The sequence below is a fragment of the Bos mutus genome, chromosome 8, assembly GCF_027580195.1.
Source record: "Bos mutus isolate GX-2022 chromosome 8, NWIPB_WYAK_1.1, whole genome shotgun sequence".
NCBI classification, from domain to species: Eukaryota; Metazoa; Chordata; class Mammalia; order Artiodactyla; family Bovidae; genus Bos; species Bos mutus.
This window is the reverse complement of record NC_091624.1, coordinates 70935608-70963482: the sequence shown is the minus strand read 5'-3', so window position 1 is coordinate 70963482 and position 27875 is coordinate 70935608. Positions and strand designations below refer to the sequence as shown.

At 38.5% G+C, this 27875-nt stretch overlaps 1 protein-coding gene across 4 annotated transcripts in view; it reads left to right on the top strand.

Annotated features, from left to right (window-relative positions):
- Positions 1-26734, top strand: part of RFX3 (regulatory factor X3) — a 337712-nt gene extending 310978 nt beyond the window's left edge. For 3 of the 4 annotated variants that reach the window (XM_005896759.2, XM_070375833.1, XM_005896758.2), the window contains 2 exons: positions 15384-15426; positions 19839-26734. In XM_005896759.2, the coding sequence (XP_005896821.1) occupies positions 15384-15426; positions 19839-20077 (282 nt within the window). In that variant the 3' untranslated portion in view covers positions 20078-26734. Of the gene's footprint in view, positions 1-15383; positions 15427-15697; positions 18689-19838 lie in introns of those variants that run through there. The other variant, XM_070375834.1, reaches the window with a different exon arrangement.
- Positions 26735-27875: the final 1141 nt, after the last annotated feature.

The following is a 27875-nucleotide window of genomic DNA, read 5'->3' as shown; positions in this document are numbered from 1 at the left end:
AAGAAATGAAAGTCTTTCTGTGGTATAAGATCTGGCCTTTCTCTCTGATCAAACTCACCCTCTCTCTTCCAGGTCCTTCTGTTGCAATTACATTAGTCCTTTTTCTGTTCTTACTCAAGTTTTTCTCATCACTGGACAAGTGTGTAAATGGTTGTTTTACCTAGAACTGTCTGCCTGACTCTCTTTGCCCATTCTAACTCTTTCATGTCTTAAATACCATTTCCTCTAAGAGATCCAGTTTCCCTCAGACTACGTTAGATACTCCTTTTCTCTCTAATTTATACTTTTCCTTTTCATTCTAGAACCTGCAGAATAATAATTGCACAGTGCTTTGTATGATTTGTGTTGTTATAGATTTAATGCCTGGAAATAATGGAGGACTTTGCATCAGAAGAATTGAACTCTGCCTACAGTTCTATAACTTATGGTAGTATAATCTTGGGCAAATCATGTTCACTTAGGGTGATTCTCTGACGTATCTCTAAAATTAATGTATTCATTTATTTAACAAATACTTCTTATGCATCTTTGTTGTTGTTCAGTCGCTCTGTCGTGTTCCACTCTTTACAACCCCATGGACTGCAGCACACTATCCTTCCCTGTCCTTCACTGTCTCCCAGAGTTTGCTGGAAATCAGGTCCATTGAGTCAGTGATGCCATCCAACCATTTCATCCTCTGTTGCTCCCTTTTCCTCCTGCCTTCAGTCTTTCCCAGCATCAGGGTCTTTTCCAATAAGTCGTCTCTTCGCATCAGGTGACCAGATCATTGGAGCTTCAGCTTTAGCATCAGCCCTTCCAATGAATTTTCAGGGTTAATTTCCTTTAGGATTGACTGGCTTTAAAAAAAAAAAAAAGGATTGACTGGCTTGATCTTGATGTCCAAGGAACTCTCAAAATTCTTCTCCGGCACCACAGTTCAAAAGCATCAATTCTTTGGCACTCAGCCTTCTTTATGGTCCAACTCTCATATCCATACATGACTACTGGAAAAACCATATCTTTGACTATATAGACCTTTGTCAGAAAAGTGATGTCTAGGTTTGTCATAGTTTTTCTTCCAAGGAGCAAGTGTCTTTTAATTTCATGGCTGTAGTCACCATCTGCAGTGATCTTAGCACAAGAAAATAAAATCTGTCAGTTTCCATAGTTTCCCCATCTATTTGCCATAAAGTGATGGAACCAGATGACATGATCCATGTTGAGTTTCAAACCAGCCTTTTCACTCTCCTCTTTTACTTTCATCAAGAGGCCCTTTAGTTCCTCTTCGCTTTCTGCCATTAGGGTGATGTCATCTGCATATCTGAGATTATTGATATTTCTTCTGGCAATCTTGATTCCAGCTTGTGCTTCATCCAGCCCAGCATTTTGCATAATGTACTCTGCGTAGAAGTTAAATAAGCAGGGTGACAATATAAAACCTTTACATAGTCCTTTTCCAATTTTCACCCACTTTGTCATTCCATGTCTGGTTCTATTGTTTCTTGACCTGCATACAGGTTTCTCAGGAGGCAGGTAAGGTGGTCTGGTATTCCCATCTCTAAGAATTTTCCATAGTTTGTCATGATCCACACAGTCTTACACATTTATTCTGTAATGTTTAGGATATAGTAATGAACAAGATGAATTTTGACACTGTATTCATGGAACTTATATTTTAGCAGTGGATTCATATTTGTTAAATGTTCACATAACTATATAGCTATAAATTCTGAGAAATACTGCAAAGGAAAATTAAAGGGATATAGGAATACTTAGGGCTTCCCTGGTGGCTCAGCTCATAAAGAATCTGCCTGCAATGTGGAAAACCTGGGTTTGATCCCTTGGGTTGGGAAGACCCTCTGGAGAAGGGAAAAGCTACCCATACCAGTATTCTGGCCTGAAGAATTCCCTGAACTGTATAATCCATGGTGTCGCAAAGAGTCGGACATGAATACTTAAAGAATAATACATTATTACTATTATATTAATAATACTTAAGGAATACTTAAAGAATAATATTCATTTGTGAGTGAATATTATTTTAACTCATTTTACAAACAGTGAAATGAAACACAGAGACATCAAGTCACACAGAGTCACACAGCTACTAGATTATAAAATCAGGTTCGGAAGCCAAGCACCCTGGCACGATTAACCCTTGCTGATATTCTGCCATGCTTGTTACCTGCTAAAGGATAGAATGAGACTGAAGCAAGAATAGTTCAGATATCAGTGATGGGAAAGTGGAAAAATAGTCACAAACTTACTGGACATTTGTTTTACATTTATAGGTGTATGTGGGACAGATATCAGACAGCTAAGGGGCTTCCCTGGTGGCTCAGCCATAAAAAGTCTGCCTTTAGTGCAGGAGACATAGGTTCAATCCCTGGATTGGGAAGATCCCCTGGAAAAGGAAATGGCAACCCACTCCAGTCTTTTTGCCTTGAAATCCCATGGACAGAGAAGCCTAATGGGCTATAGTCTATGGAGTCACAAAGAGTCAGACATGACTTAGTGACTAAAGAGAGTCAGCTAAATAGATCCAGACTCAAGGGGAAAGGTTTCCCTTTTAAAGTAGCTTAAGGGACAATATATCTTTTCATTAATGTGAATTCAATACATGTTTTTAAATTAAAATTATTTACATTATTTGAGCTAGCAGGAGAGACCAATACATCATGTTTTATTATATTAACACTGTATACAAACATACAGTTTCATTTTTGCATTCGCTCTAGCACTGTTTCAGTTGTTGAAATGAAGGCCACCATGTAATGGAACTCCCAAATAAAAGAGCATCACCACTATGAGTTTTCTTCTAAATGTCAGCCTGCTACTACATAACACCAACTAGCAAGTTATTTAAAGTATTTGCATTTCAAAAATGATATTATTATTTTTATTTTTTGTCTGGGTGATAAAAAGGAAACCATTTATTTACTGCTAAAATTTATGCAATTTTTAAAATTTTATTTAAATATTATAAATATGCCAATAGACTTTCTGGCAGTGATAAAATTTTAAGAGAAGGAATAAAATAAACAAGTTGCATCTGTTTGCACACTTGTTAAATTCTTTTAAAAATCATAAGGTTTTCTGTGCAGCTTTGACACAGAAAATTGAGCAGAAAAATATCCTTTTATTTGGATTTTATGACTATTTGAAGTATATTTGGAAGTTTATGGCATACATGCTTTATTACTTTAAAATATACATTGTGTTAGTATAGTCATTGAATCTACAAATTTGTATTGCTGCATAAAATGACTTTTTGTGACAAACATTTTTTAGATTTAATGTATTAAGTATATTTAAATTGTCTTTATCATGATTTAATTATACTTAATAAAATATCTAAGACATCTATTTAATCAACTTTTTGAAATAAAATTAGGAACCAAAACATGCTTTAATTTTTGGTTGTGAATATCAATATTAAAAATATAATATTTTAGTAATATTTTTAGTGAAAAAATTAAGGCCCTCTTAAGGATTTACCATTAAAAAAAACTGTCTTGGCTTCAGTAAAACAGATATACTCAGAAGGAAAGGACAAAAACTGTTTAAAACCTAAAAAGTGGAGAAGAGCAATAATAATTCACAGGCAAGCCTTTAGGATAAAAATTGAGTGAAAAAGTTCCATTTGATAAAAGTACAACCATTGTAAACAAGCATGAATGCTCAAAATCAAATTAACGATAAATAGATTTCAGTGAGCACTATTATTCTAGTGCATCAAGGGAATACACTGAAAATTTACTTGTTGAATAATAGACTTGTTATAGAAAATTTTGGGATTCCCTGGTGGCTCAGATGGTAAAGTGTCTGCCTGCAATGTGGGAGACCCAGGTTCGATCCCTGGGTCAGGAAGAACCCCTGGAGAAGGAAATGGCAACCCACTCCAGTACTCTTGCCTAGAAAATTCTATGGATGGAGGAGCCTAGTGGGCTACAGTCCATGGAGTCGCAAAGAGTCAGACACAACTGAGTGGCTTCACTCACTCATTCACTCACTTATGGAATATTTTAAAAGGGATTATATCACAAGTTAAAATCATTTGCAGGAAAAAAGCACATCTTGGAACAGTAGTGACTTAACAAGTATAATGAGTGCTTGTCAAAAGTTTTATTATTTATAACAAAGCTTACTTTTTATTAATATTTTTTTCTAATTGAGGACTGGCCTGGTGACAGTTACTGTGCCGAATGCTTTACATTCTTATTTAATATTCACCGAAATCTTGCAAAGGATCTCTTCGTGTCCCCATTTCACCCATAAGGAAAATACAGATTGAAAGTCACCCGATATCAGAACTAGTCAGTGGTAGAGCTGACTGTAGAAAGTGGGTCAGTCTCACTCCAGATAACCAAATGAGTTCAATCCACATTTTAGTTTTTCACTGCATAAATTGTTTATAGATAGTTTCAAAACATGGACTAATTTATTTCTGTCTGTACTTTACAACTCCCCCCAAATGCATGCACACTCGCAGTCATACACAAACTAGATGCCTGGTGTGAAAGCTTTCATTATGTTGTTCCAGGGCAAGGCTTCTTTCCTCTGTTTTGCAGGTTGCATCTTGATAGTCCTACCACCCTTCCCCTTTCCACTTTTTGTTAGTTAGCAAACTAAATAGAGTATTAGTCTAAGCAAATTGCAATTGGGAAGCTTAATCTGCCAGAAAACAACAACAACAACAAATTATACCCTTCAGTTCCTCTGTACCCACCCACAGACTAGACCTAAATCAAAATTATGTTTTTAGAATTTGCAGTTTGCTTTTAGCTGTAAATCTGCTCCTCTACATTAGCACAATTCTAACAACTTGAAAATAAATGATAAAAGTGACCCCGGAAAACCTTTCTCCTACACTTCATCCTCCAAGTTTCTAAGAATTATCTCTGTAGATATTTTCCAATTTTTTTTCCTCTTTCCTGGTTTATTATTCTGCTCCTTACTCTCCTCGCATTTGAGAAAAGCATCTATTGACTCAGCACCTCAGAGCTGCAACCTTGTCCCTCTGGGATGGATCCCTGTGCATTAGCTTCCTCTACTTGGTTTCCTTCGTGGCTTGCTCTGGGCTCTAACCTCTCCTCACATCCTCTTCAGGGAATGGAGTTTTGCTTAGAGATCTGGTTTAAACACAATGCAGCAATAGATGCCCCCAAAATACTCATTCAAGATTGTCGTTGTCGTTCAAGCACTAAGTCACAATCCAACTCTTTGCAGCCCCATGGACTGCGGCGTGCCAGGCTTCCCTGTCCCTCACCATCTCCTGGCATTTGCTGAAACTCATGTCCATCGAGTCACTGATGCTATCCAATCCATCTCATTCTCTGTCATCCCCTTTTCCTCCTGCCCTCAATCTTTCCAAGCCACAGGCCTTTTCCAGTGAGTGGGCTCTTTGCATCAGGTGGCCTAAGTATTAAAGCTTCAGTTTCAGCATCAATCCTTCATTCGTGGTGAAGTGAAAGTTGCTCAGTTATGTCTGACTCTTTGCAACTCCATGAACTATATATACAGTCCATGGAATTTTTTTAGGCCTGAATACTGGAGTGGGTAGCCTTTCCCTTCTCCAGGGGATCTTCCCAACCCAGGGATCAAACCCAGGTTTCCCGTATCACAGGCGATTCTTTACCAGCTGAGCCACAAGGGAAGCCCTCATTCATGGTAGGAAGTAGAAAAAACGATAGAATACCAGCTAACAGAATGTCTCATTTCATGTCATGATGAACATACTGGATTTCTATATCAGGAAAATAAAGCTCCTAGACTAGCTCCTAGAGGGTGATGTGCTCCCTCTCCCCAGAATATGCCTTCAGTATTTCAGAGAGCCTATGTATGAAGTTGGGTTTTCATGAGTGCTTACAACTAGAGCTTGTTTTTCCCAGAGAGTTTGGAAGTGGGCAAAGAGAAGAAAATCAAAATCCAAGATTTCTGGACATTTTTCAAGAACTAAAATGGTCAGTGTAGACAATAGGAAGGGAAACTCAGCACACTGTCCTCTTCAACAATGTCCATCTCTGGGCTCTTCGCTTAGAAACAGTTCGCTGGTAGCCCCAGCCTTGGAGTCAGCTAGGTGTAAAAGGTTCCCTGGCGTAGATTAAGCATGACAGCGCCCCCTGCTGGCCTCCTTTCCACACTCTGTCTTCCTGTACCCAGCCCATGTGTCTGGCCCTGCCCGTTGTCTTCCTGGTATTTTTGCTCACAGACACAGGTGAAGATGGTGGTTGCTGGTCCTCCTGAGAAAAAAAACAGTCCTTGTTTGAGATGGGTAAGCTCCTTAATTCACAGGAATGGTTTTCTGCTTTTCACCATCACTGTTCTAAAATATACTTTCATTTAAGTATGAGAGACTTTCAGCATGTATATGGACCAAGTGTGATAATCCTACAAGTACTTCAAATCTGATTCACTCTAGTGGTAAAAGTCTTCTTGTTACAAAGAGAACATGTTTCTACACTCTCATCGCCTTTGTCTCCCCAGTTAATAACTTTCAAAAAAGGGAAGTGGCATAATCAAAATAAGAAGTGCTCCTCTGACATAATAAATTAATACCATGGTTTTCTAATACATAGTGAAGGTGGCCTCAGTGGGAGCCTGTCTGTAGTTAAAAGCACCAAGGTTCTTTCTTATCAGCCTATAGTTTTATTTGCATAAAGGGTATACTGCCGGGCCCCACCCAAACATTGGCAGGGCCTATGGTACCCTCCATCTGAATATTCTAAAAGTTATGAATCAAACTAGAAATAAAACCTGTTCTATCCATCTAGGTTGAAAAATATATTTTGATAATAATTTGGAAGACTTTAAAAAGACTTAAATTTAAAATTCTTAGGCTCCTCCTAGTTCCGTATCAGAATATGGTGACATAGGCATAGCTGAGCCATGGCCCAGCCTCTGTCCCCTAGACCACTTCTCTTCTCCTAGGTTCCCTACCTATATTGTGAAGAGCCTGTGCTCATGCTTGTGGACACCTTGGTCCAGTGTTCAGGTTTTGTCTGTCTTTTGCAAATAGCTGCTCCTTCCCCTACGCCACCCCCCACACCAGCATGTTCTTTCTTCCAAAAGGTAGACTTAGAAAGAGACCTGTACAGGACTGAAAGGGGACTTTGGGGTTTTAGGCAGGAAATTCTGGGATCTCAGATAACAGAAGTGTGGTCTGAGGGATAGGAGTAAAATACAGGCTCTGGAGGGCACACCCACATGACCCAGTAGACTCCTTGCTCTGGGAAGGGCCACGGCCATAGGAAAGCCAAAGCAGGGCCCTCTGTGATGTGGGGCTCAGGACAGAGGCCCCTCTTGGTTTGACCTAGTGGTAGCATTAAATGTTCCTGTTTTTAAAATTACTTTTCTCCTCAAAAGCAACTAAGGCCTGTATTCCTTCTTCTTCACTACCTGCTTGCTCACTCATGAGTGCTTCTTAGAGGTTTTTTTCTTGAAATATAATTGCTTGGCAATATTAATTTCACACGGACAGAATAATGATTCACTCTTTTTATAGATTTTACTCCCCATTTAAAGTTGTTACAAACTAATGTCTTTATTTCCCTGTGCTGTAAATATATTCTTGTGAAAGTGTTAATTGCTCAGTCATGTCCAACTCTTTGCAACCACATGGACTGTAGCCCACCAGGCTCTTCTGTCCATGGAAACCTAGAGGCAGAAATACTGGAGTGGGTTGCCATTTCCTTCTCCAGGGGATCTTCCCCACCCAGGGGTCGAACCCAGGTCTCCTGCATTGCAGGCAGATTCTTTACTGTCTGAGCTACTATGCTACTTATCTATTTTATACATCAGATCAGATCAGATCAGTTGCTCAGTCGTGTCCGACACTTTGTGACCCCATGAACCGCAGCACGCCAGGCCTCCCTGTCCATCACCAACTCCCGGAGTTCACTCAGACTCACGTCCATCAAGTCAGTGATGCCATCCAGCCATCTCATCCTCTGTCGTCCCCTTCTCCTCTTGCCCCCAATCCCTCCCAGCATCAGAGTCTTTTCCAGTAAGTCAACTCTTCGCATGAGGTAGCCAAAGTACTGGAGTTTCAGCTTTAGCATCATTACTTCCAAAGAAATCCCAGGGCTGATCTCCTTCAGAATGGACTGGTTGGATCTCCTTGCAGTCCAAGGGACTCTCAAGAGTCTTCTCCAACACCACAGTTCAAAAGCATCAATTCTTCGGTGCTCAACCTTCTTCACAGTCCAACTCTCACATCCATACATGACCACAGGAAAAACCATAGCCTTGACTAGACAAACCTTTGTTGGCAAAGTAATGTCTCTGCTTTTGAATATGCTATCTAGGTTGGTCATAACTTTCCTTCCAAGGAGTAAGCGTCTTTTAATTTCATGGCTGCAGTCACCATCTGCAGTGATTTTGGAGCCCAGAAAAATAAAGTCTGACAGTGTTTCCACTATTTCCCCATCTATTTGCCATGAAGTGATGGGACCGGATGCCATGATCTTCATTTTCTGAATGTTGAGGTTTAAGCCAACTTTTTCACTCTCCTCTTTCACTTTCATCAAGAGGCTTTTGAGTTCCTCTTCACTTTCTGCCATAAGGGTGGTGTCATCTGCATATCTGAGGTTATTGATATTTCTCCCGGCAATCTTGATTCCAGCTTGTGTTTCTTCCAGTCCAGCGTTTCTCATGATGTACTCTGCATATAAGTTAAATAAACAGGGTGACAATATACAGCCTTGATGAACTCCTTTTCCTATTTGGAACCAGTCTATTGTTCCATGTTCAGTTCTAACTGTTGCTTCCTGACCTGCATACAAATTTCTCAAGAGGCAGATCAGGTGGTCTGGTATTCCCATCTCTTTCAGAATTTTCCACAGTTGATTGTGATCCACACAGTCAAAGGCTTTGGCATAGTCAATAAAAGAGAAATAGATGTTTTTCTGGAACTCTCTTGCTTTTTCTATGATCCAGCGGATGTTGGCAATTTGATCTCTGGTTCCTCTGCCTTTTCTAAAACCAGCTTGAACATCAGGAAGTTCACGGTTCACATATTGCTGAAGCCTGGCTTGGAGAATTTTGAGCATTACTTTACTAGAGTGTGAGATGAGTGCAATTGTGCGGTAGTTTGAGCATTCTTTGGCATTGCCTTTCTTTGGGATTGGAATGAAAACTGACCTTTTCCAGTCCTGTGGCCACTGTTGAGTTTTCCAAATTTGCTGGCATATTGAGTGCAGCATTTTCACAGCATCGTCTTTCAGGATTTGGAATAGCTCAACTGGAATTCCATCACCTCCACTAGCTTTGTTCGTAGTGATGCTTTCTAAGGCCCACTTAACTTCACATTCCAGGATGTCTGGCTCTAGATGAGTGATCACACCATCGTGATTATCTGGGTCTTGAAGATCTTTTTTGTACAGTTCTTCTGTGTATTCTTGCCATCTCTTCTTAATATCTTCTGCTTCTGTTAGGTCCATACCATTTCTGTCCTTTATCGAGCTCATCTTTGCATGAAATGTTCCTTTGGTATGTCTGATTTTCTTGAAGAGATCCCTAATCTTTCCCATTCTGTTGTTTTCCTCTATTTCTTTGCATTGATCGCTGAAGAAGGCTTTCTTATCTCTTCTTGCTATTCTTTGGAACTCTGCATTCAGATGTTTATATCTTTCCTTTTTCCTTTGCTTTTCGCTTCTCTTCTTTTCATAGCTATTTGTAAGGCCTCCCCAGACAGCCATTTTGCTTTTTTGCATTTCTTTTCTATGGGAATGGTCTTGATCCCTGTCTCCTGTACAATGTCACGAACCTCATTCCATAGTTCATCAGGCACTCTATCTATCAGATCTAGTCCCTTAAATCTATTTCTCACTTCCACTGTATAATCATAAGGGATTTGATTTAGGTCATACCTGAATGGTCTATTGGTTTTCCCTACTTTCTTCATTTTTTTTTTTTTTCAGAAAATAAACTTATTTATTTTTTTTTCTTTTTTTAATTTTTTATTCCTTTATTTCTCATGCGTTCCCCATCCTGAACCCTCCTCCCTCCTCCCTCCCCATACCATCCATCTGGGTCGTCCCAGTGCACCTACTTTCTTCAATTTCAGTCTGAATTTGGCAATAAGGAGTTCATGGTCTGAGCCACAGTTGGTTCCCGGTCTTGTTTTTGCTGACTGTATAGAGCTTCTCCATCTTTGGCTGCAAAGAATATAATCAATTTGATTTCGGTGTTGACCATCTGGTGATGTTCATGTATAGAGTCTTCATAGTAGTTTGTTTAATTTCTTAGAAATTTTGAAACCATGTAAAGGCAGATAAATTACTGTGTCACTAGGGTGCAGAAGGGAAAAAACCCTGAGGAGTCAGAATCATGATAGAAATAAGCTACCTGGGTATAGAGTAGCCAACAGCACAAGTTGCCAGGATAGCCAGCTAACCTGAAAGGGTAGAACCAACAGTGAGTGTTTGGCAGAATTTTCCTTGGCGTGAAGCAGACTAGCAGAAATCTTACCCATCTTTGCAGGCTTCAGTAAAGCTATTTGGAAATACATAGAAAAGTCTACTTCTAGATTAAAAAAATGGCCAAGGAACACACAGTTTTCCCAAATGGAACATTAACATACCTTGCAGATTTTCCCTGGCTGCCCAGATGATGTGGTCATGATTACTGATGAATCCTCCTTCCCCAGGATGGGATAAACTCTTCCAGCATCCCAGTGAATGAGGTCTTTGTCTCAGGCTTTGGACACCTTCCTTCTGTCCCTAGTCTCTGTGTTGTGGGCTCCCATGGAGCCTCCCCAGTTTGCTGTCTGGGCCCGCTGGCATCCTCTGCATTGCTTCAGTTTCCAGCTATTACAACACACAGCTCGCCTCCCTCCCTGTGGAAAGTTCACGGCTGCTGGATCTGGCATGTAGTGGTCTCTGGAGTAAATCTGTGGGCTGCGTTCTCCTGTGCCAAGCCTGCTTCCTCTCTTGGTGCCTGTGCTTGTGCATCACAGTCCCGTGATGAACCACTTCTCAGCCACGTGGCCACAAGTCAGGGTCATACTCAGGGTCGCTCCCAAGGATGCTGCCTGTCGTCACACTGGCTGTGCTGACGAGTCTCCCACTTATACTTCCTGGCCATTACTACTCGTTGTGAACTCATGGTCTAACAGACACCTGCTGGCTGCCTTGACCACACATTTTTCAGTCTGCTCTTGTCTAGGAGCATGCTCATTATTATGACCCCTTGTAAGGCCTGGAGGAAAGAGTTTCTAAGTTAAGAGATCTGTCTTCCTAAAAATAACAGATATGCTTTCTCTGCATCCCATTCAGTCTCTGCTTTAGAATGTCTCCTATTTATCTATCTGGCTGACAATTTTAATTCCTGTGTACATCCAAGGCCATATACTTTCTACCCCAGAGCACCTGTTAAGTCCCTTAATTTATATTCTCTCCTCCTTGTGTGAAACATACATTCTCTCTCTCTGACCTTCTCCCCCTTTCCATCTCTCCCTGCTGATCCCTAACTCCCTCCCTTCCCAAACTGATGGTCAGAATATCTGGTCTCAATATTGTATACTTGATGCTATATATATAGGAAATATGGTGTCTAACACCATCATATTTCCTATATAATGCTAAACAGATTAATGTGTTTTCAATAGCTGTAAGATTAACTCTAAGCTCCTTACCTTGCCAAGTTCATAAACTCTTTTTGTGAGGCTGCTGCTGCTGCGAAGTCGCTTCAGTCGTGTCCGACTCTGTGCGACCCCATAAACGGCAGCCCACCAGGCTCCCCCGTCCCTGGGATTCTCCAGGCAAGATCACTGAAGTGGGTTGCCATTTCCATCTCCAATGCATGAAAGTGAAAAGTGAAGTCACTCAGTCGTGTCCGACTCTTAGCGACCCCATGGACTGCAGCCTACCAGGCTCCTCCGTCCATGGGATTCTCCAGGCAAGAGTACTGGCGTGGGGTGCCCTTGCCTTCTCCGTTTTGTGAGGCAGTGATACTTAAGTAAGGTTGTGAGGAAAAGGCTCTCTGAGGAAGTGACACAGAGAAGGTGATATTTGACACCCTTTATTTGAGAGGAAACCAACCACCTACTAAACCATGACAGTACTTCATGAATTGTTAAGATGTCACCCCAGTGAATAGCAGTCCCCTCCAGTCCCCTGTGCAGCAAGGGAAATTAGAAAGCAGTGACAGTTTTTCTGATTTTTGAAGCGTAGGTTTACACTAATCTCTGGACCTTCTTGCCAACCTCCATTTTTTCATCTGTATCATGTCTCTCCTCCTCTACTCTTTCTGGTTTCTGCTGGCCTCATTTAGGTCCATGTGTCTCTCTCCCATCTGGGATTCTGTCTTCCTTATGCCCACCCTCAGTCTTCCCTGCCTCCCTTCCCTTCCTGCTACTTTACCCACTGCTCACTCCAATTCCCCCTGCAATTGACTTCCCTTTCTAATAACCCTGTACTTTTAAAACCTTCCAGAAGGTTTCCCAGGCTGCCTCCATTTTTGGCTAAACCACCTGTCCTTTCCAACATAAGCAACTTTTGATATTCACCTTCATAAAGAGGGAGTATTTCCAGACTAACCTGACTGGAACTGGCTGGCAGAGTGTCTAGCACATAGTAAGCTCTTAGTAAATATTTTTTGAATCCTGAGTGAATGAACTGATTTTCCTAATCTTAGTCTACCTATAAGATTAAAGTGATTTTTTTCCTTAATATGTGTATATTGTTTCCTCACCCATAAAATGCATATAAAAGCCTTTACCTTGCACTATATAGAAATATTAAAATCTCTTATTCACAAGATTTTTATTTTAAATCTACCCTGGGATTAACTTTGTAATTAATCCCAGAGACACCTAGAGGCATTGGCAGTGTCTCAGAGATTATTATTATTATTGGTACATTGTCCCCCATAGTACGTGGTCATGAGCCTGCAGCATTGAGTATGCAAATATTTATTTACTAATGAGCATAACAATCACAGAGATTTCAGTTGTTTGGGTTTTTGTTTTTATCATCCTGAGTAATCAGATTGTGTGCATGCATACTAAGTCATCGCTTTAGTCGTGTCTGACTCTTTGTGACCCTATGGACTGTAGCCTGCCAGGCTCCTTTGTCCATGGGATTCTCCAAGCAAGAATACTAGTGTGGGTTGCCATGCCCTCCTCCAGGGGATCTTCCCAACCCAGGGATCAAAGCACCTGTGCCTCTTTTGCTTCCTGCATTGGCAGGTGGGCTCTGTACCACTAGCGCCACCTGGGAACCTGAGTCTCCTGCACTGCAGACAGATTCTTTACTGTCTGAGCCACCAGGGAAGCCCAGTAATCAGATACATTCATTCAAATTAAGCAGAAATTTTCAAGAAAAATATTTATATTAAGATGTTATATTTTCAGTTAAGTAGCAACTAAAAAGCAGTGTTTATTTTGAAGAAAAATTTTCAGATGTGTCCAGAGTTTGGTTTTAGCCACTTTGCATGGTATTATTGATCACCAGTAGCAGGAATAATTTCGTTTCAAAAAACTTCTCAAGATTTATCAAAAACAAATGGTGTGTTCACTTTTTATAGGTATAGAAGTATGCTTAGATTCATCAGTGCCAACTTGTTTCCAGTATGGGGTCCTAAGTGTTGTTAAGTACTCATTTACAAGAAATAAAACTCTAGTTCTGTGTGTCAAATAGAAATAACATATTGACATTTCAGCTTTGAGCATTCTCTATTTATAGTCCTAAAATATTTAAATAATACCAAAAATAGGTAAAGAAAATCCTGTTGTGATTTTAGTACTTCTATTCTCTAGTTCAAGAAGTCCTATATAATTTAAACTGTGGTGTTTATTTAGACTAGCAGAAGGTTCTGAGCCATGTGAACGGGAACAACTTAAAAACAACAGTACTTATGATTTTGTGTTTACTGCCCAAGGGATATAACTGTAAGGCGATGGGGCAGTCTTTCAAACAAACGTGCTGAGAGTTACGCATCCAGAAGGACTTGCCCTTTCAAAGCAGTCACCTAGGGGGCTACACGTTTATTCCAGAATACCCTCATGGCTCACAATGTTGTGGGATGCCGTTTTTTAAAACTGCCTCCAAACCTGTTCAGAAATAATAAAGAGCAAGACGACACATTATTTTGGATATCCAGAATTGTGGTAGAGATGCATTTAACTTTGATGAGTAATCAAAAATCATCTTAGATCAAACACAGTGAAGAAAATGCAGAGTATTTGGTGTGATTGTTTGATGTAAAAACAACAAGATGGGCTTTCTTGAATGATACATAAACTAACTCTTGACATTGATTATCAAAGAGGAATTCCAGAATCATAAAACTTGGAATAAATGTGGAGGCTCCTAAGGTAGCTACTGTGAAGAACAGTACATGTCTAGGTAAAAAATAATAATGTGTGTATGTTTGCAAAATAAGATTAGTTTTATTACTTTGTAGACATACTTTGTAGGTGAAAAAAATACTATCACAGAACTTTTTATAAGCAAACTTCCAAATGTAAGTAGAATTTCTCTTACCCTTTCTAAGCTTTTTGAGAAATCTGAATTTCTAATAATGACTTATTCTGAATCTTCAGCTTTCAAAAAAGTAATGTTTACCATTTGGAAAACAGGTGCTATGAGATTTCACTTCAGCTTTTTCTGATTAGCTTCGTTTACCTCTGCTCTTCAGTTTTTTATTCAGTGTATCCATCTTTATTCATCCTGAGAATCTCAAAGTGTATTTTTTAACTGTAAAAATATCATTAAGCTTTTGAACCAAGGTAGAAAATAAAGTCTAAGCTGAATATTATTAATTGTTCCATGTTGTTTTAAGCCCTTTTTTTGTTGCATTAGTAACAATGCCTTTCTTTTTTAATTTGGGACCCTGTATCTTAGTAAATAAAAAGATCAAATTATAAGAAGTCTCAAAGGTTTTGTAAAAATAAATACTCTTGGTTGTTGGGGCTCCTATTGTTTTTTACTTCTACTAATAAAAACTCAAAAAGCAGAGTTCAAATATGTGGCTGGACCACATTTCTGTAATGTAGACTCCTGGTGGACTCTTGGGAGTTAACGGGATGGAGCTGATGCATCCTGCTTCATCAGAGCGTTTCCAAATTTATTCTACCACATCCATCTTCATCCAGGTCAGCCAGGCCTCTATTTCTTCACTGCTGAGTTCAACTAATGAAAAGTAAAATGGAGCATGGAAGGCAGAGAAAATTGTTATCCTTTTGTGAAGAGGCTAAGACAGCTAAATTGTGACACAATTTAAACTGTTCAAATTCGACAGGTTTGATTGGAAAATTAGGTGACCCATGTAGTTAGAGATCAAAATGGTCACGAGTGTAGAGTTTTAAAAAGTCATATTGTGGTATTTTTACTACAGTCTCTTAGAATATTATTTTATTCCACCTGGTAGTAACTGTTGCACAAATGACTGTTGTTTTGCAGTTTGGTGATTTAAATGCTGTGTCTCCTGGAAATCTGGATAAAGGTAAGAATTGAAAATAATGTACATTTTTAAGGACTTTTTTTGAGTCAGAAGTTCTCAGAGGAAAATGTAGTATATGTACATATATAAAGTATATGTGCACATACATTTCCATTTTATAGAAATGGCATAGAATCCTTGATGAATGTGACAGTTGTGTCTTTTGAAATACTTCACTATTTCTCCAGTTCTATGCTTTCTTTATGTTATGTATATTAAGTGCAAAAATTGAATTTAAATGCAGTTTAAACTCTTCTTGACTTTTTGCCTGCAGTTGATTACAAGTAACAAGAAATTCTTTCTGGCCTTCACCGAAGTCCTGGAGAAAAAGTGATAAAATTGGATCAAATATTTTTTTTCAAGGCCCACTCGGCAAGAAAAAGATTCCTCAGCCTACCCAAGTCACTAATTCATACTTTTCAGTAGAAAGGGAACTCAGAGATAGCAATGAAGTTTACTATAAAAGCACAATCAGTATTGGGGGAGTAACATATATACTTATTGAATTTTCATATTAGCATTGCCATTCTAATATGACAACCGAATATATAATTCTTAAGAAACTCACAACCTATGACACCAGAGTAAAAGGAGAAGGGCTCAAGGGAAAATGAGATTGGAATAGAAACAAACACTCCTGAAAAAATATTCTAACTCGGATTTTATTTTAATGTAAAATTTCTAATAAGTAAGCAGTGCAGAAAGTGTACACCATTCTTAAAATGCACACACACACAAAGTGAAGACATCTTGAGGTTTAAGGAATTGAGTTTTGGAGTCAAAGTGTACAAAGACTGGGAAGAACTATACCATTAGCCCTTCCAGGACAGAGCCAGTGGGGAAACTGAGGCATGAGGAAGGATGTGGGAAATCTACACACAAGGTGCTGTGCTGCTCTCTGCAGCGTTCTGTACAAGGGTCCTCAGCGCTCAGCCTCCGAGCCTTCCTGGTGGTGGGAGACAGTCATGTGCCGGGAAAGTCCTATATGAATCAGTGTCACTCCCACATTAAACTCCTGTCACTATTTATCAACCATGTACACCTCAATTCCCATTTTAATAATATGCATAATAGCTCAATAATAGCAAAACGGAAAAGTACAAAATGAAGTACAAAATTGCCCCTATAAAATAGCTGCAAATATATATTATTTAGGATTAACTGAAGAAACATCAGAAAAGTAAATCAATGATGAGACCAGTTTGTCATTTCAGAGCAGGAAGTGTAGCTGTTGAAACCCAGGTCCAACATAAGACAACCCTGATGATGCACTGATAAAGCCTCCTAATTCAGATTCAGGGGTTTCATCCCAGGGTACCTGGAGGTGTCCTAGGAATGTTGCTTCTGGGCCAGACACTGACTGGCAGCCAGTCTTCTTTGTCAAGTGTTGAACCAACGTCTTTAATAAACTTCAGTAGCACCTAGTTTTCGTTCTTTTGTTCCAAATTACCACGACTTCAAGTAGGTTCCTAGGGAATATCTTGAATTTTATGGAAGTCTTTCTATAAAGACTTGAATTTTATCTTTAGTCTCTATAGAAGCTTAAAATGTCTGCGGGAACTAGAGAAAGGGCTTTTGTGCTCCTGGGTAGCCTGTCCAAAAGAGCCCTGTCACTCATGAGTGGACCTGGAGCAGGGTGGCCTCGAACACTAGAGTTTGTTCTGTCCTTCGCCCCATTGCCTGTTTCAGGGCATCCCACCCTCTCTCCACTTGCCTGCCTGCTTGAAATGATTTTTTTTTCTTTTACTTCTGCCTCATTTATTATTTTGGCACTATTTTCTAGTCACAGAAAAGTTGGTAGAGATGGAGCCAAGAAGCAGTATGACTTGCCCTCTCCTTCCTGGGTGGCTCTGCTGGTCCCATTCACTCCCAACTAGACGCTTCTTGAGACATAACCACACTAGCATATTCAGAACCTAAGGCTTGAATGTGAAATCTTTTAAGAAATTTTTGTGGGTTTTTTGACATAAAATGAGAATTTAATTTTGTCCAGATAATGGAAGTAATATTAGCTCTGTAGAAAGATTTCAAATAATGCAGAGAATTAGAAAGTATAGAAAATGAAAACTTCATAGTCAAAAGCCTAAGGGACTTCTGAATTTAAACATTAAGAATTTAATGAGGAGATCCTTCCAGACCTACTTTTGTTTATATATATAAAACCACAAAAGTATCATGAAAATCAAAGTATTAGTTGCTCAGTCATGTCCAACTCTTTGGGGCCCCATGGACTATAGCCCACCAGGCTCCTCCATCCATGGGGTTCTGCAGGCAAGAATACTGGAATGGGTAGCCATTCCCTTCTCCAGGGGATCTCCCCAACCGAGGGATCAACCCAGGGATCGATAGGTCTCCTGCATTGCAGGCTGATTCTTTACCATCTAAACCACCAGATCCTCTTATTGAAGCAAATGTCTATGGAATGTAGTCCTCTCCTGCAGCTCTCCAGACCTTTGGATATTTTCTGACAAACTGCAATGTTATCATCAAGTCCATTTTCCAGAGGCAAAAGGTAACTGGATAAAGTAGGTGAGCCAGGATATCTTGCCTCGTCAAAGAGAACTTCTCCGTATATTGCTTAATGCAGTACAGATATCATTTCTAGTCGATATACCTAATATCAACCTTTTTAATGGCACCCCACTCCAGTACTCTTGCCTGGAAAATCCCATGGATGAAGGAGCCTGGTGGGCTGCAGTCCATGGGGTCGCTAAGAGCCGGACACGACTGAGAGACTTCACTTTCACTTTTCACTATCATGCATTAGAGAAGGAAATGGCAACCCACTCCAGTGTTCTTGCCTGGAGAATCCCAGGGACGGGGGAGCCTGGTGGGCTGCTGTCTATGGGGCCACACAGAGTCGGACACGACTGACTGACTTAGCAGCAGCAGCCGCATTCCCAGAGATGTTGCTCCTGGCAGCCACACACTGTTCAACCTGCACAACCACATATGGAGGCTCTGTTATTCCTCATCATTTCTCTGTGGAGCCATCTTTGCACCAGTTGATAGGAAAAGGAGAAAAGTCAAGGAGCCCATTTATGTTGAGAGCTGTATTAGCAGAACTTATGCAGGTGTGCCCTCAAAGGGTAAAACTAGCCTCAACACCCCTTAGAAAGAGTCCAACTGACTTTTTCAGTTACTAGTTACACACTCATTATATGTAACATGCCATAGAATGTAATGGAGATCTAATTCTGTTAATATAAGTCACCATAAAAAGTAAAAATATCTTAAGAGTAAGTATAGATTTATTTTATTTATAAATGAGGTTTTGGTGTAATTATATGTGGGCTTTGTGTTGTGGGGGAAGGGTAAACAATAAAACATATTGAAGATGAAGTAAAAAAGAGTTTTCTTTCCAGCTGCACTTCACAGTTTGTGGGATCTTAGTTCCCCAACCACGGATCAAACCCAGGCCCCCAGCAGTGAAAGTGCAGAGTCTTAACCACTGCACCACCAGTGAATTTACAATAAAAAGATTTCTTAAGCAGAAATATATCCCTAGCTGTTTAAAAATTAGCACTCATGAAGAGGTATTCTCTCCACTCCTCTAAGGAGAATCTTACACAGTAGTAAAGCTGTGTGTGACCATTTTCTCTCTCTGCTGTGCTTTTGAATTTTAATAGCACATGCTGGAAAAAATTAAATAGTATTACATTATAACAATGTTTTAGTTAATATAGAATGTATTAAAATTTGAAGGTAATAGTGACTACTTAATACACCTAATTTCCAGAAATGAATACCAGCTATTAACAGAGACTATCAGTGTTGCTAGGAAGGAAATTCATTGTGCGTTTTAAATCTGATACTGTGCCTCAGTCTTCATAATGTTTTGTAAGGAAAGTTAAGGATCTAATTAATATTGTGATCGACAACATTCATGTGCACAGAAGGTGTATACACAGCCCCTGCTGATATATGCTGTAGTTATTTTGTGAATCAACATAGTTCCTATCTGTGTTAACATCAGCACAGATGAAATTTATATCTAGTGTAGGTCTTCAGAGGAAACTGTAATTTTTTCTTGCTTCCTTTTTTTTTTTTTTAAGTTAGCATTTTTAGCTCAGTACATTCCCTGCAAACCAGCATAGTGTACCAAAATAATGACACAAGTTATGCTACTATTTAATGTAAAACTTTAGGAAACTCCAAAGGTCTTCTTAGAAGAACTATTAAAGGTAGGAGCCACAAACAGGTCAAGAATAAAGTACCTTTGCTGTGTTTGAAAGAATAGGGCGCTGACACAGGTAGAATCCATTGAAAGGGAAAACACACAAGCTTTGTCCTCCAAGAAGGGCTAAGGAGTTGCTTTCCTAATGTGCTGTATTAAAGTGTTTCTAAAGTACGTGTGGATTGCTCTTTTCCAGTTTGTCTTCTAGTACTAGTCTTGGTATTATTTGTTTGTGCAGATGAAGGCAGTGAAGTGGAAAGTGAAATGGATGAGGAATTAGATGACTCTTCAGAACCTCAAGCCAAAAGAGAGAAAACGGAGCTGAACCAGGCGTTTCCGGTGGGTTGCATGCAGCCCGTTCTTGAGAGTGGCGTGCAGCCAAGCCTCCTGAATCCAATTCACAGCGAGCACATCGTCACAAGTACTCAGACTATCAGACAGTGCAGCGCTACAGGAAATACCTACACTGCAGTCTAAAGGATATTAAAGTGTATTTTTCCAGCTTACATTAACCCTGTTGATATTGGGCTTAAGTTGAAATTTTAATAAGCCTGAAGGTCGACTGTTGTCAAATACTATCTGTGCTGAACATTACCTTTTCGGAGTTGTGAAATGGAATGGGTGTATGTATTTTGCCAGGTCTTTTTTTTTTTAACATAAACAAAATTATTTGCCTCTTAATAATGAGTTTTTTTCCCTTAGTTTTGGGTGTCAAGAAGGATTTTTACAACACTTAATGTCAATGTTTTTGTTTTCTTATAATTAAAAAGTAATTTACATTTTTGTAGCTTAAAATATTTTATTGTTGATTGTTAGTCTTGGTGTATGATTTCATGTGTAAGTTTTTAATTAGATGCACTTCTGTGAAATATCAAAAGAAATGATTTTCTTTGATTTACACTGGAGGCATGCACATTTGGCAGCAGATGCATCAAATTTGCTTTTGAAAGGTGCTTTTCATCGGACAGAACCACAAGACACTATTTTGATAACATTTTGGAGTACGGAGAGAGAATACAAAGCATTTTTATTATAGTGCTAGAGGGTTGGGAAGGTCATCTATTTTTCTCTGAAGAAAAATTGAGCTGTGCATTTATCAGTTCAGAGTAAATGACAGAATTGCAAGAGATTATGCTAATAAGTACATAATTTGTGTACATAATTATTAAACCATGTTAATGCAAGCTTCCGTTAAACATTGAATTTTAACTGTTATTTGCATACCAATTCCTCTGTTTAAAGACTACTGATTCTGTATTTGGGACCACTGCACAGATGCATTCTGCTGTTGAGTGGGGCTGTTATAGTTAGATACTGAAGCTGAAAAAAATGACTTGACTTCTTTTTTTTTTTTTTTTTAAGTGTACACGCTACTTATGCTGAGCTGGACATACAGGAAACCATTCCATTTGGATGACTTTCTTTTATTCCAGGTCTTTTTCCTAATAGTAGTTCAATGTGCTGCTATTGTAAAAGAAAATTTATAGAATGCAAGGAATGTAGCAACCTGCATATCGTTATTTCCTTCAAAAATATTTCCTGGTTTCTAAAGTACGTGGATTTAAATTTTAAACAGAACCTGAAGGCAGTGTAACTGGCACACCGCACTGCTGCTTATCTCCAATTCTGTAGGATTTGGATAGGTGGCTGGGTGGACCAGTGCCATTGAAGAATGTACATCAGGGATCATCGTACCTCGGCTATTACATGGTGCCTTAAAACAGAACTGAAGCTAAGGTTTAGTAAGGCTTATTTTGTTCATGTGAATTCCTTTTCAATCCATTTGACAAGGTGTGCCTGTCGTTTTCAGATTGCCGAAGTGAGGACAGGTAACATGTTCTTCAAAGGAAATTTAGGGAAAGCTAAGCAAAACAAAAAGACAAAAATCACTTCCCCTCTTTGAGTGACCATGAATTTATTTTTGTTCCTAGAGCTGAAGATTACTTGATTACAAATCACATTGCTTAAAGATTAAGGATCAGATTGCTGTTGTGGAGTAGCAGGCTAGTTTTAATTACCAACTTTGTTACATGAAATCATATATGTTTTAGACCATTCTTATCTAGTTATAATTTAAGAAAATTAACAAAATAAGCAGGTACTTATTGAAGTGCATCTTTTCGGTCTAAGTGTTTCTCTGTGTGTCTCGGTGTCTGTGTGCCCATGCACACGGGAGTGTCCGTGGGCAGGAGTCAGCTACAAAGTCAGAAGGGGAGATCCCAGAGGGATACACCCATCCCTATTTAATTTATGTGAAAAGTGAGGTTCTTTTAAGCACTTAAATTATTAACAAAAGTAACAGGCACATCCATTTATTTAAATAGTTCTAAAAAAGCTAATAAGCAAAATAAATAGTATACAAATACACAGAGCCAAAAAAAGGGAAAGCACAAAATGATTTACAGATTATTAATGAGGCCTATGTTAAACTCAAGAGGTTTATCTTCTCAGTTTTATTAGGGTGGGGGTGGGGGGTGGGAAGGAGAGAGTGAGCCAATCTAATCTGTTAAATTGAAAATACCAAATGGCTTATTGGGTAACACGTAGTACATTTCAGCTGCTGTTACCTGATTGCCTTAGACTACTCAAATAACTAAGATCAACAAAGCTTCTTAAGTTTAAATGATTTAGATATAATTTTTTAAATTGATTCAAATTTCGTATCATACAGCTCACATATTTGAAAGTCTTCACTAGCATCCTAGCATCACCTTCTTTAAATATCATTTAAATGATCATTCCCCTTTTTCCTCCCCAAAAGGCAATGAATTTGCACTATCACACACACACAAAGGCAAACAAAGAAAACACATTAAAGACGTGTATCTACTTCATTGTGCATTCGAAGAGGTTTACAGGTAAAACTAAAATCTAAAAAGGAAAAAATCATTCTTCATTATGACCCTCCTTTCCGAATTTTTTCACTTTCCCATTCACCACCCCCAGAACTATATTATATCTATATTGGACCAAATGTATTTACTGGTTTCATCTTGTTTTTGAATGATTTTAAGTATTTATTATCATTGTTTAATGTTGGATATATTTGTATCATGAGAGGAATCTGATAAATAATGGGCAAGTTTAGATTGATGAAATTTAGGGGTTGGGTACCCTCCAGGATTCAGCATTTCTTCCAGTTGTTCACGGTTTGTTCTAAATTAGGACAGATTAGAGGAATCAAATATTGTTACATTTCAATGAATATTACAATATTCTAATGTCTTTTATGAACACAGGAACATTGATTCTTTGTGACTAGGGTAGGCAGTTCTGACCAATAGATAAAATAACATCTGTGGTCTCTGCTATTTCCAGTTATCTGTAATCCACAGAAAGACACACACAGCTTAAACAATTTTGACTTTGAATTGTGAAATATATTAGAAAATAAAAGTATAATTTATACAGTTGAGCAAATTGGAGCAAACATTGAGGTTTTTTTCATTTTTTTATTCACAGAGACGATTATCTTTTCTAAATAATATTATGACAGTAACACTCTCAGAATAGATTTACTGCTGACTGAAAGTACACGTTTTAAGGACCTCTTAAGATTTCTTGACATTGTAATAAAATACTAGTCATGAAAGTATCTATATAGACCCAGTGCTAGATTTTCAGTGAGGAAAAATGTGAGGAGAACATGTTGGCTATTTTTAAGTTTCTAAAAAGATATTTGCATGTAATAGTATTGAGTATCATGGGTATAGTTTGACCTTCACATACACTTTGAGAATCATACCCAAAAGATTTGCATTCACAAAGCCAGTGAACAATGGGATGAAATGGCTGAAATATCTCCTTGGAACACAGGACCCAATTTAAAATTTTTTCTCTGGATATCAAATGGCTGGTCACTTTTTCAGGATTCTTATCCAAACTATGTTTGGACTGACTGTATAAGTCTTACTGCCTTTTCAGAAATCTGCTTTCCTTTTTGTGCTTTTTCTTGTACTGTATAGCACGGTTCATGCACCTCTCTTTAGATGGTGTACTTTAAAAACAAAAGTAAATTTTAGAAAATGATTTTTAACACTGCATACCTAAAATTAGTAGTGTGCATCATTGACTGCCTTTGATTTGTAGTAGACATGTAAAAATGAACACGTTCTTGTAGAATGCTGTCAAAGTCATTCAGGACTGAATATGGTTTCATTACCGTAATCATGAACCTTTTTACATGAACGCACTCTCTAGAAGTGCAAATTGTGATGCATTTTCAAATTGAAAAATTCTTCAGATGTATTTGAAATGTCTAAAATAATGCTGTGCTTGAAACATTAGTGTAAAAAAAGTGTAGGTCACTGTGATGTTGGTCCTCCTTGTGTGGACACAAGTAGAAAGTAAAAAACTTTGGCAAGTCACCTTTGTGTACAATTTGAGGCAGTGGTTATATTACAATAAATTGACCTTTGTTATAACCTCCCCTCCTCCAAATTCCTGGTGAGAAAAATAATAATCATCAAAAAACTAAAGTTAGAATTTATGATTTGTATGAATCACACCAGAACATGGGGGAGAGGGGTTGACATGCAGTGCTACTGAAAATTAGGCCTGTCACTAGATCAGATCAACCTCCATGTGTGTGGTTAGAACAAATCAATCAATGGAATCCTAGTATTTCTGCAAGTTTGGTGATTTTTAAAAACTGGAATAGAAGCATTAATTCAGTGCTTAGTTCTAGTATTAGAAAACCCCTTTAATGTAATGCCTTGTATTAACCCTTTGAGCATTGTAAGATATACAATGGGGGACAAAAGCCTTTCAGATCATTTATTTAGACTTAGACCGGTAAAATATACTCTATATCCAAATGTCTAATTATGCTGTTTTTTTAAAGGGGGGGTAGGAAGATAAAGTGTTTCCATGCTGAACACTTGCATTTTATATACAACTCTTAATTTTCTTCAAGAGGGCTTGATATATTTATTCCCAAATATTCACTGCCATCTAAGGAAGTGTACTGTTTACAGAAAAAAAAAAAAATCAACTTTTCTAGCATCACATCATGACTCTAGAAAAGGAGGACAAATACATGGGCCTGTAGACCTATGTCATTACTGATCTCTGCACATTGAAAGTACCTAGATTGCCTTTAAAAGGTATGATAAAGAAAGGGTTACATTTTTTTTCCCCAAACAGAACAAAAGATCTCATTTATTTAGCTTTAGAAAGTACAGTTGTAAGTGAAGCCTTAGAAACGAGTGGATAAAGAAAAGCTGAACTATGGGGGCAGGTAAGTTATTTGGAGTTAGATCTCTCATAAAATATTGTTTGGGAATTTCATGTAGGGCATAATTTTATCTATGCTCCAAAACTTTAATACTTTGTCAAAACAATTATATATAGATAGAATGGCACTTGATTTTAAGCTCATCTGTCAGGTGATGCTATGACTACTGCTTCTGGTATCTGTAAATGCCAGTGTGCTTACACAATTGCTGACTTTGTTCAAGGGCCTCTCTGCGTGCACTGGGCCCCCTTTGTCCCCTGCTCAAGGGAACCTGAGAGCCGTATCATCTGCAGATGTGCTTGTGCTGCGCTAGCCAGGCGCTCATAAAGAGTGTAACCTATTCTGATGTCTGGTGAAAGGACATCCATAGCATAGTGCAAGTTTGCCGTAAACGTTGCTTTTTTTAGGCAGTTTAGGAAGTCAAACCATGCAAATTACTCATGTGTTAACATGCAATACTCAAAGGGTTTTAATTTAACTCTCTTCTTTTGAATTCTTCATGATGATTTACTGTAAATGCTTCTAAGTTTGCATGCCTTGATCATTGCTGCTAGTGATTTTATGTGCCAGTAGACCTGAGTTTAGTTTACCAATTTTACTTAAATAGTAAAAGCCACTTACAAAGTGACTGCCTAGGATTTCTTTTTTTTTTTCTTTTGGTTTGAAGTAATTGGTAATATGTCCTATTTTCAAAGATGTATTTTGTCTCGTATTTGGTTCTGGTATTTGATCCTTTCCCCTCCCCTCCACTTCTTTCCTTTGTTTTTTTTTAAATGAATTATGATGTTGGGATTGGAAGCCCTGAGTAATGAAATCTTTGGTAAGGATTGTTTTTATGTAGCTCAGTAATGAGGACAAGTCTTTATTAGAGGGATATGATTCTGGGGAGGAAAAGAAAAAGTGAAAACTCCCATTGACTGTTGATAACCAAGTAAATTTTTCCTTCAATGAATTAATACTTTTGAATAAATACTTGCCTTGTTTTAACCCGCTAAACACAATTTTAAATGACCCAGTAAAGGAGGTATTGAATTTTATTCGTTTAAAAAGCATCTTTTGTACCAAAGCAAATTTTTTTCTCATCTCCATCATCAATTGGGACCTATGGTGGTGACCAATGCGTTGGTTACAGAAACTATAAGTGAGTGCCTTGAGAAAACTTGGAAATTTGTGCCTGGGGTGGTAAACTTTTAATTAGGTTAATTGTAGTGCTTACCAATCAGTAATTTTACTATCACTCAGGGCTTTCGTACCTTCTAGGTAAAACTTATTTCATTGTGTTTTTTTAAAATATTGTATTTTTTTTTAAGTGCCATCATTTAAATTTCACTTAGTAAGTGGCAGATTACATTATTCAGTCCCACAAGCACAGAAACATAGTAACACTAGGAGATATTTGAACATTTATTTTACAATCGACTGAATATATTATGTAAATGAGGTAAGCAACTTTTGTAGAGATTGTATGTGTGAGATAATGTAATGTTCTTTTCCAGTTTTGGACTACAGTTGAATAAACTTTTTAATTATTTAAAAACATCTTTACCGAATAACATGTGATGGTTTTTTGTATAATGTATTTGATTTTGTAAATACGTATTTCCTGATGTGATTTTTGTGAGAAATGCTAAATCTTTTAGTATATCATGTCCTCTCAAAATTGGCAGGAGCTAAATAATAGTTTGTGGGCGATTTGTATTGTGTACTGTACAATAACTGGGGAACTTTTATAATTATAAAAATATATATTAACTTTTAGTGTGTTGTTTAAACAAATGACTGGAACATACTAAAGATATTAGTAGGATTTTTCTGAATATTTCAGACTTGAACTCAGGCTAGCTTCCTTGTGTTTTTCAAAACAAAATGGTGTCTTGTCTTTTAAAATCAATAAATTTGTTTCCTTGTTACAAATACATTTGAAATGGCTTGATTCCCTTCCCTTCCCCCCCCCCCCCCACCCCCGCCACACACACCTCATATCATTGCCAGGAAGCATATATTACACTGCCTCATCTAGGGTGTCTATCATTCACTAGCTTAGAAACAAAATTAAGTTGTTTTCCTTTTTTGTGTCAAATGAAATTGGCAATATTTACACATGAACAGCACAAAAAGAGAAAACAAAATTATAAGCCCAGCAGGGTACAAATCTTACCCTCAAAGAAAATTAGTGATTGAGTGCTGTTTAATTTCAAAAGCTGTCAACATGCCCATTGTAAATCCAGATTTTTGGATGTTCATAATGTGTTTGTTTTGTGTCACTTCACATTGATATTTGGCACCCAAGTTTCTTGCTTAGATTGAAACAGTTTATTAAAATTCATTTTAATACACTTAGGATACCCTGCCTCAATTTTTTTTCTTCTTTGAATTATGTATTTACATTCAGGAAAATTCACCCTTTGTACAAAGAAATGAGTTCACAGTTTCTAACCTCTTTTTTTTTTTTTGTACTTGGTTTCTCTTGGAAATCTGAGGTTCTCTGGAGGCAACCACAAAATGAGGCGCCAGACCAGTGATACTGGTGAACTGGAGAGAGGCAGAGAGGCACAGCTCAAAGGCTGGGATCACCAGCCTCCGTTCCCTGAGGCAGGAGGGGTGCCCCTAGGCCAGAGCTCCGAGACCAACAAACGGGCTCCTTCTAGGAAAGTCTGGGGGTTTCTCTCAGTCAGCTGTCTGTGCAGTGCCTTGGGGGCGGTCCCCCCAACACGACTGTCTCGCCATTGTTCCGGTCCTGTGGTGTCTAGGACTGCAAGTCCCCCATCCTCCCCCAGTCACGTGACTGAGCCGTGTCCCCAGTGCGCAGCCACCAAACCCAGGCACCAGACAGGCGTGAAAGTTTCCTTCTAGTTAATACTGGCTCAGGAGTGCAGCAAAGGCAGAGGGCACCTGCCAGGAAGAAGAGAGAAAGACCTATCAAAAAAAAAAAAAAAACGCTGGAGCGAGGGGATGGTGCCTACCTTCTGTCCCAGAGGATGCTGGTAGTTCCCAGGTGAGTGGGCCAAACACTCCACGCCGCTTGTAATAGAAGCAAAG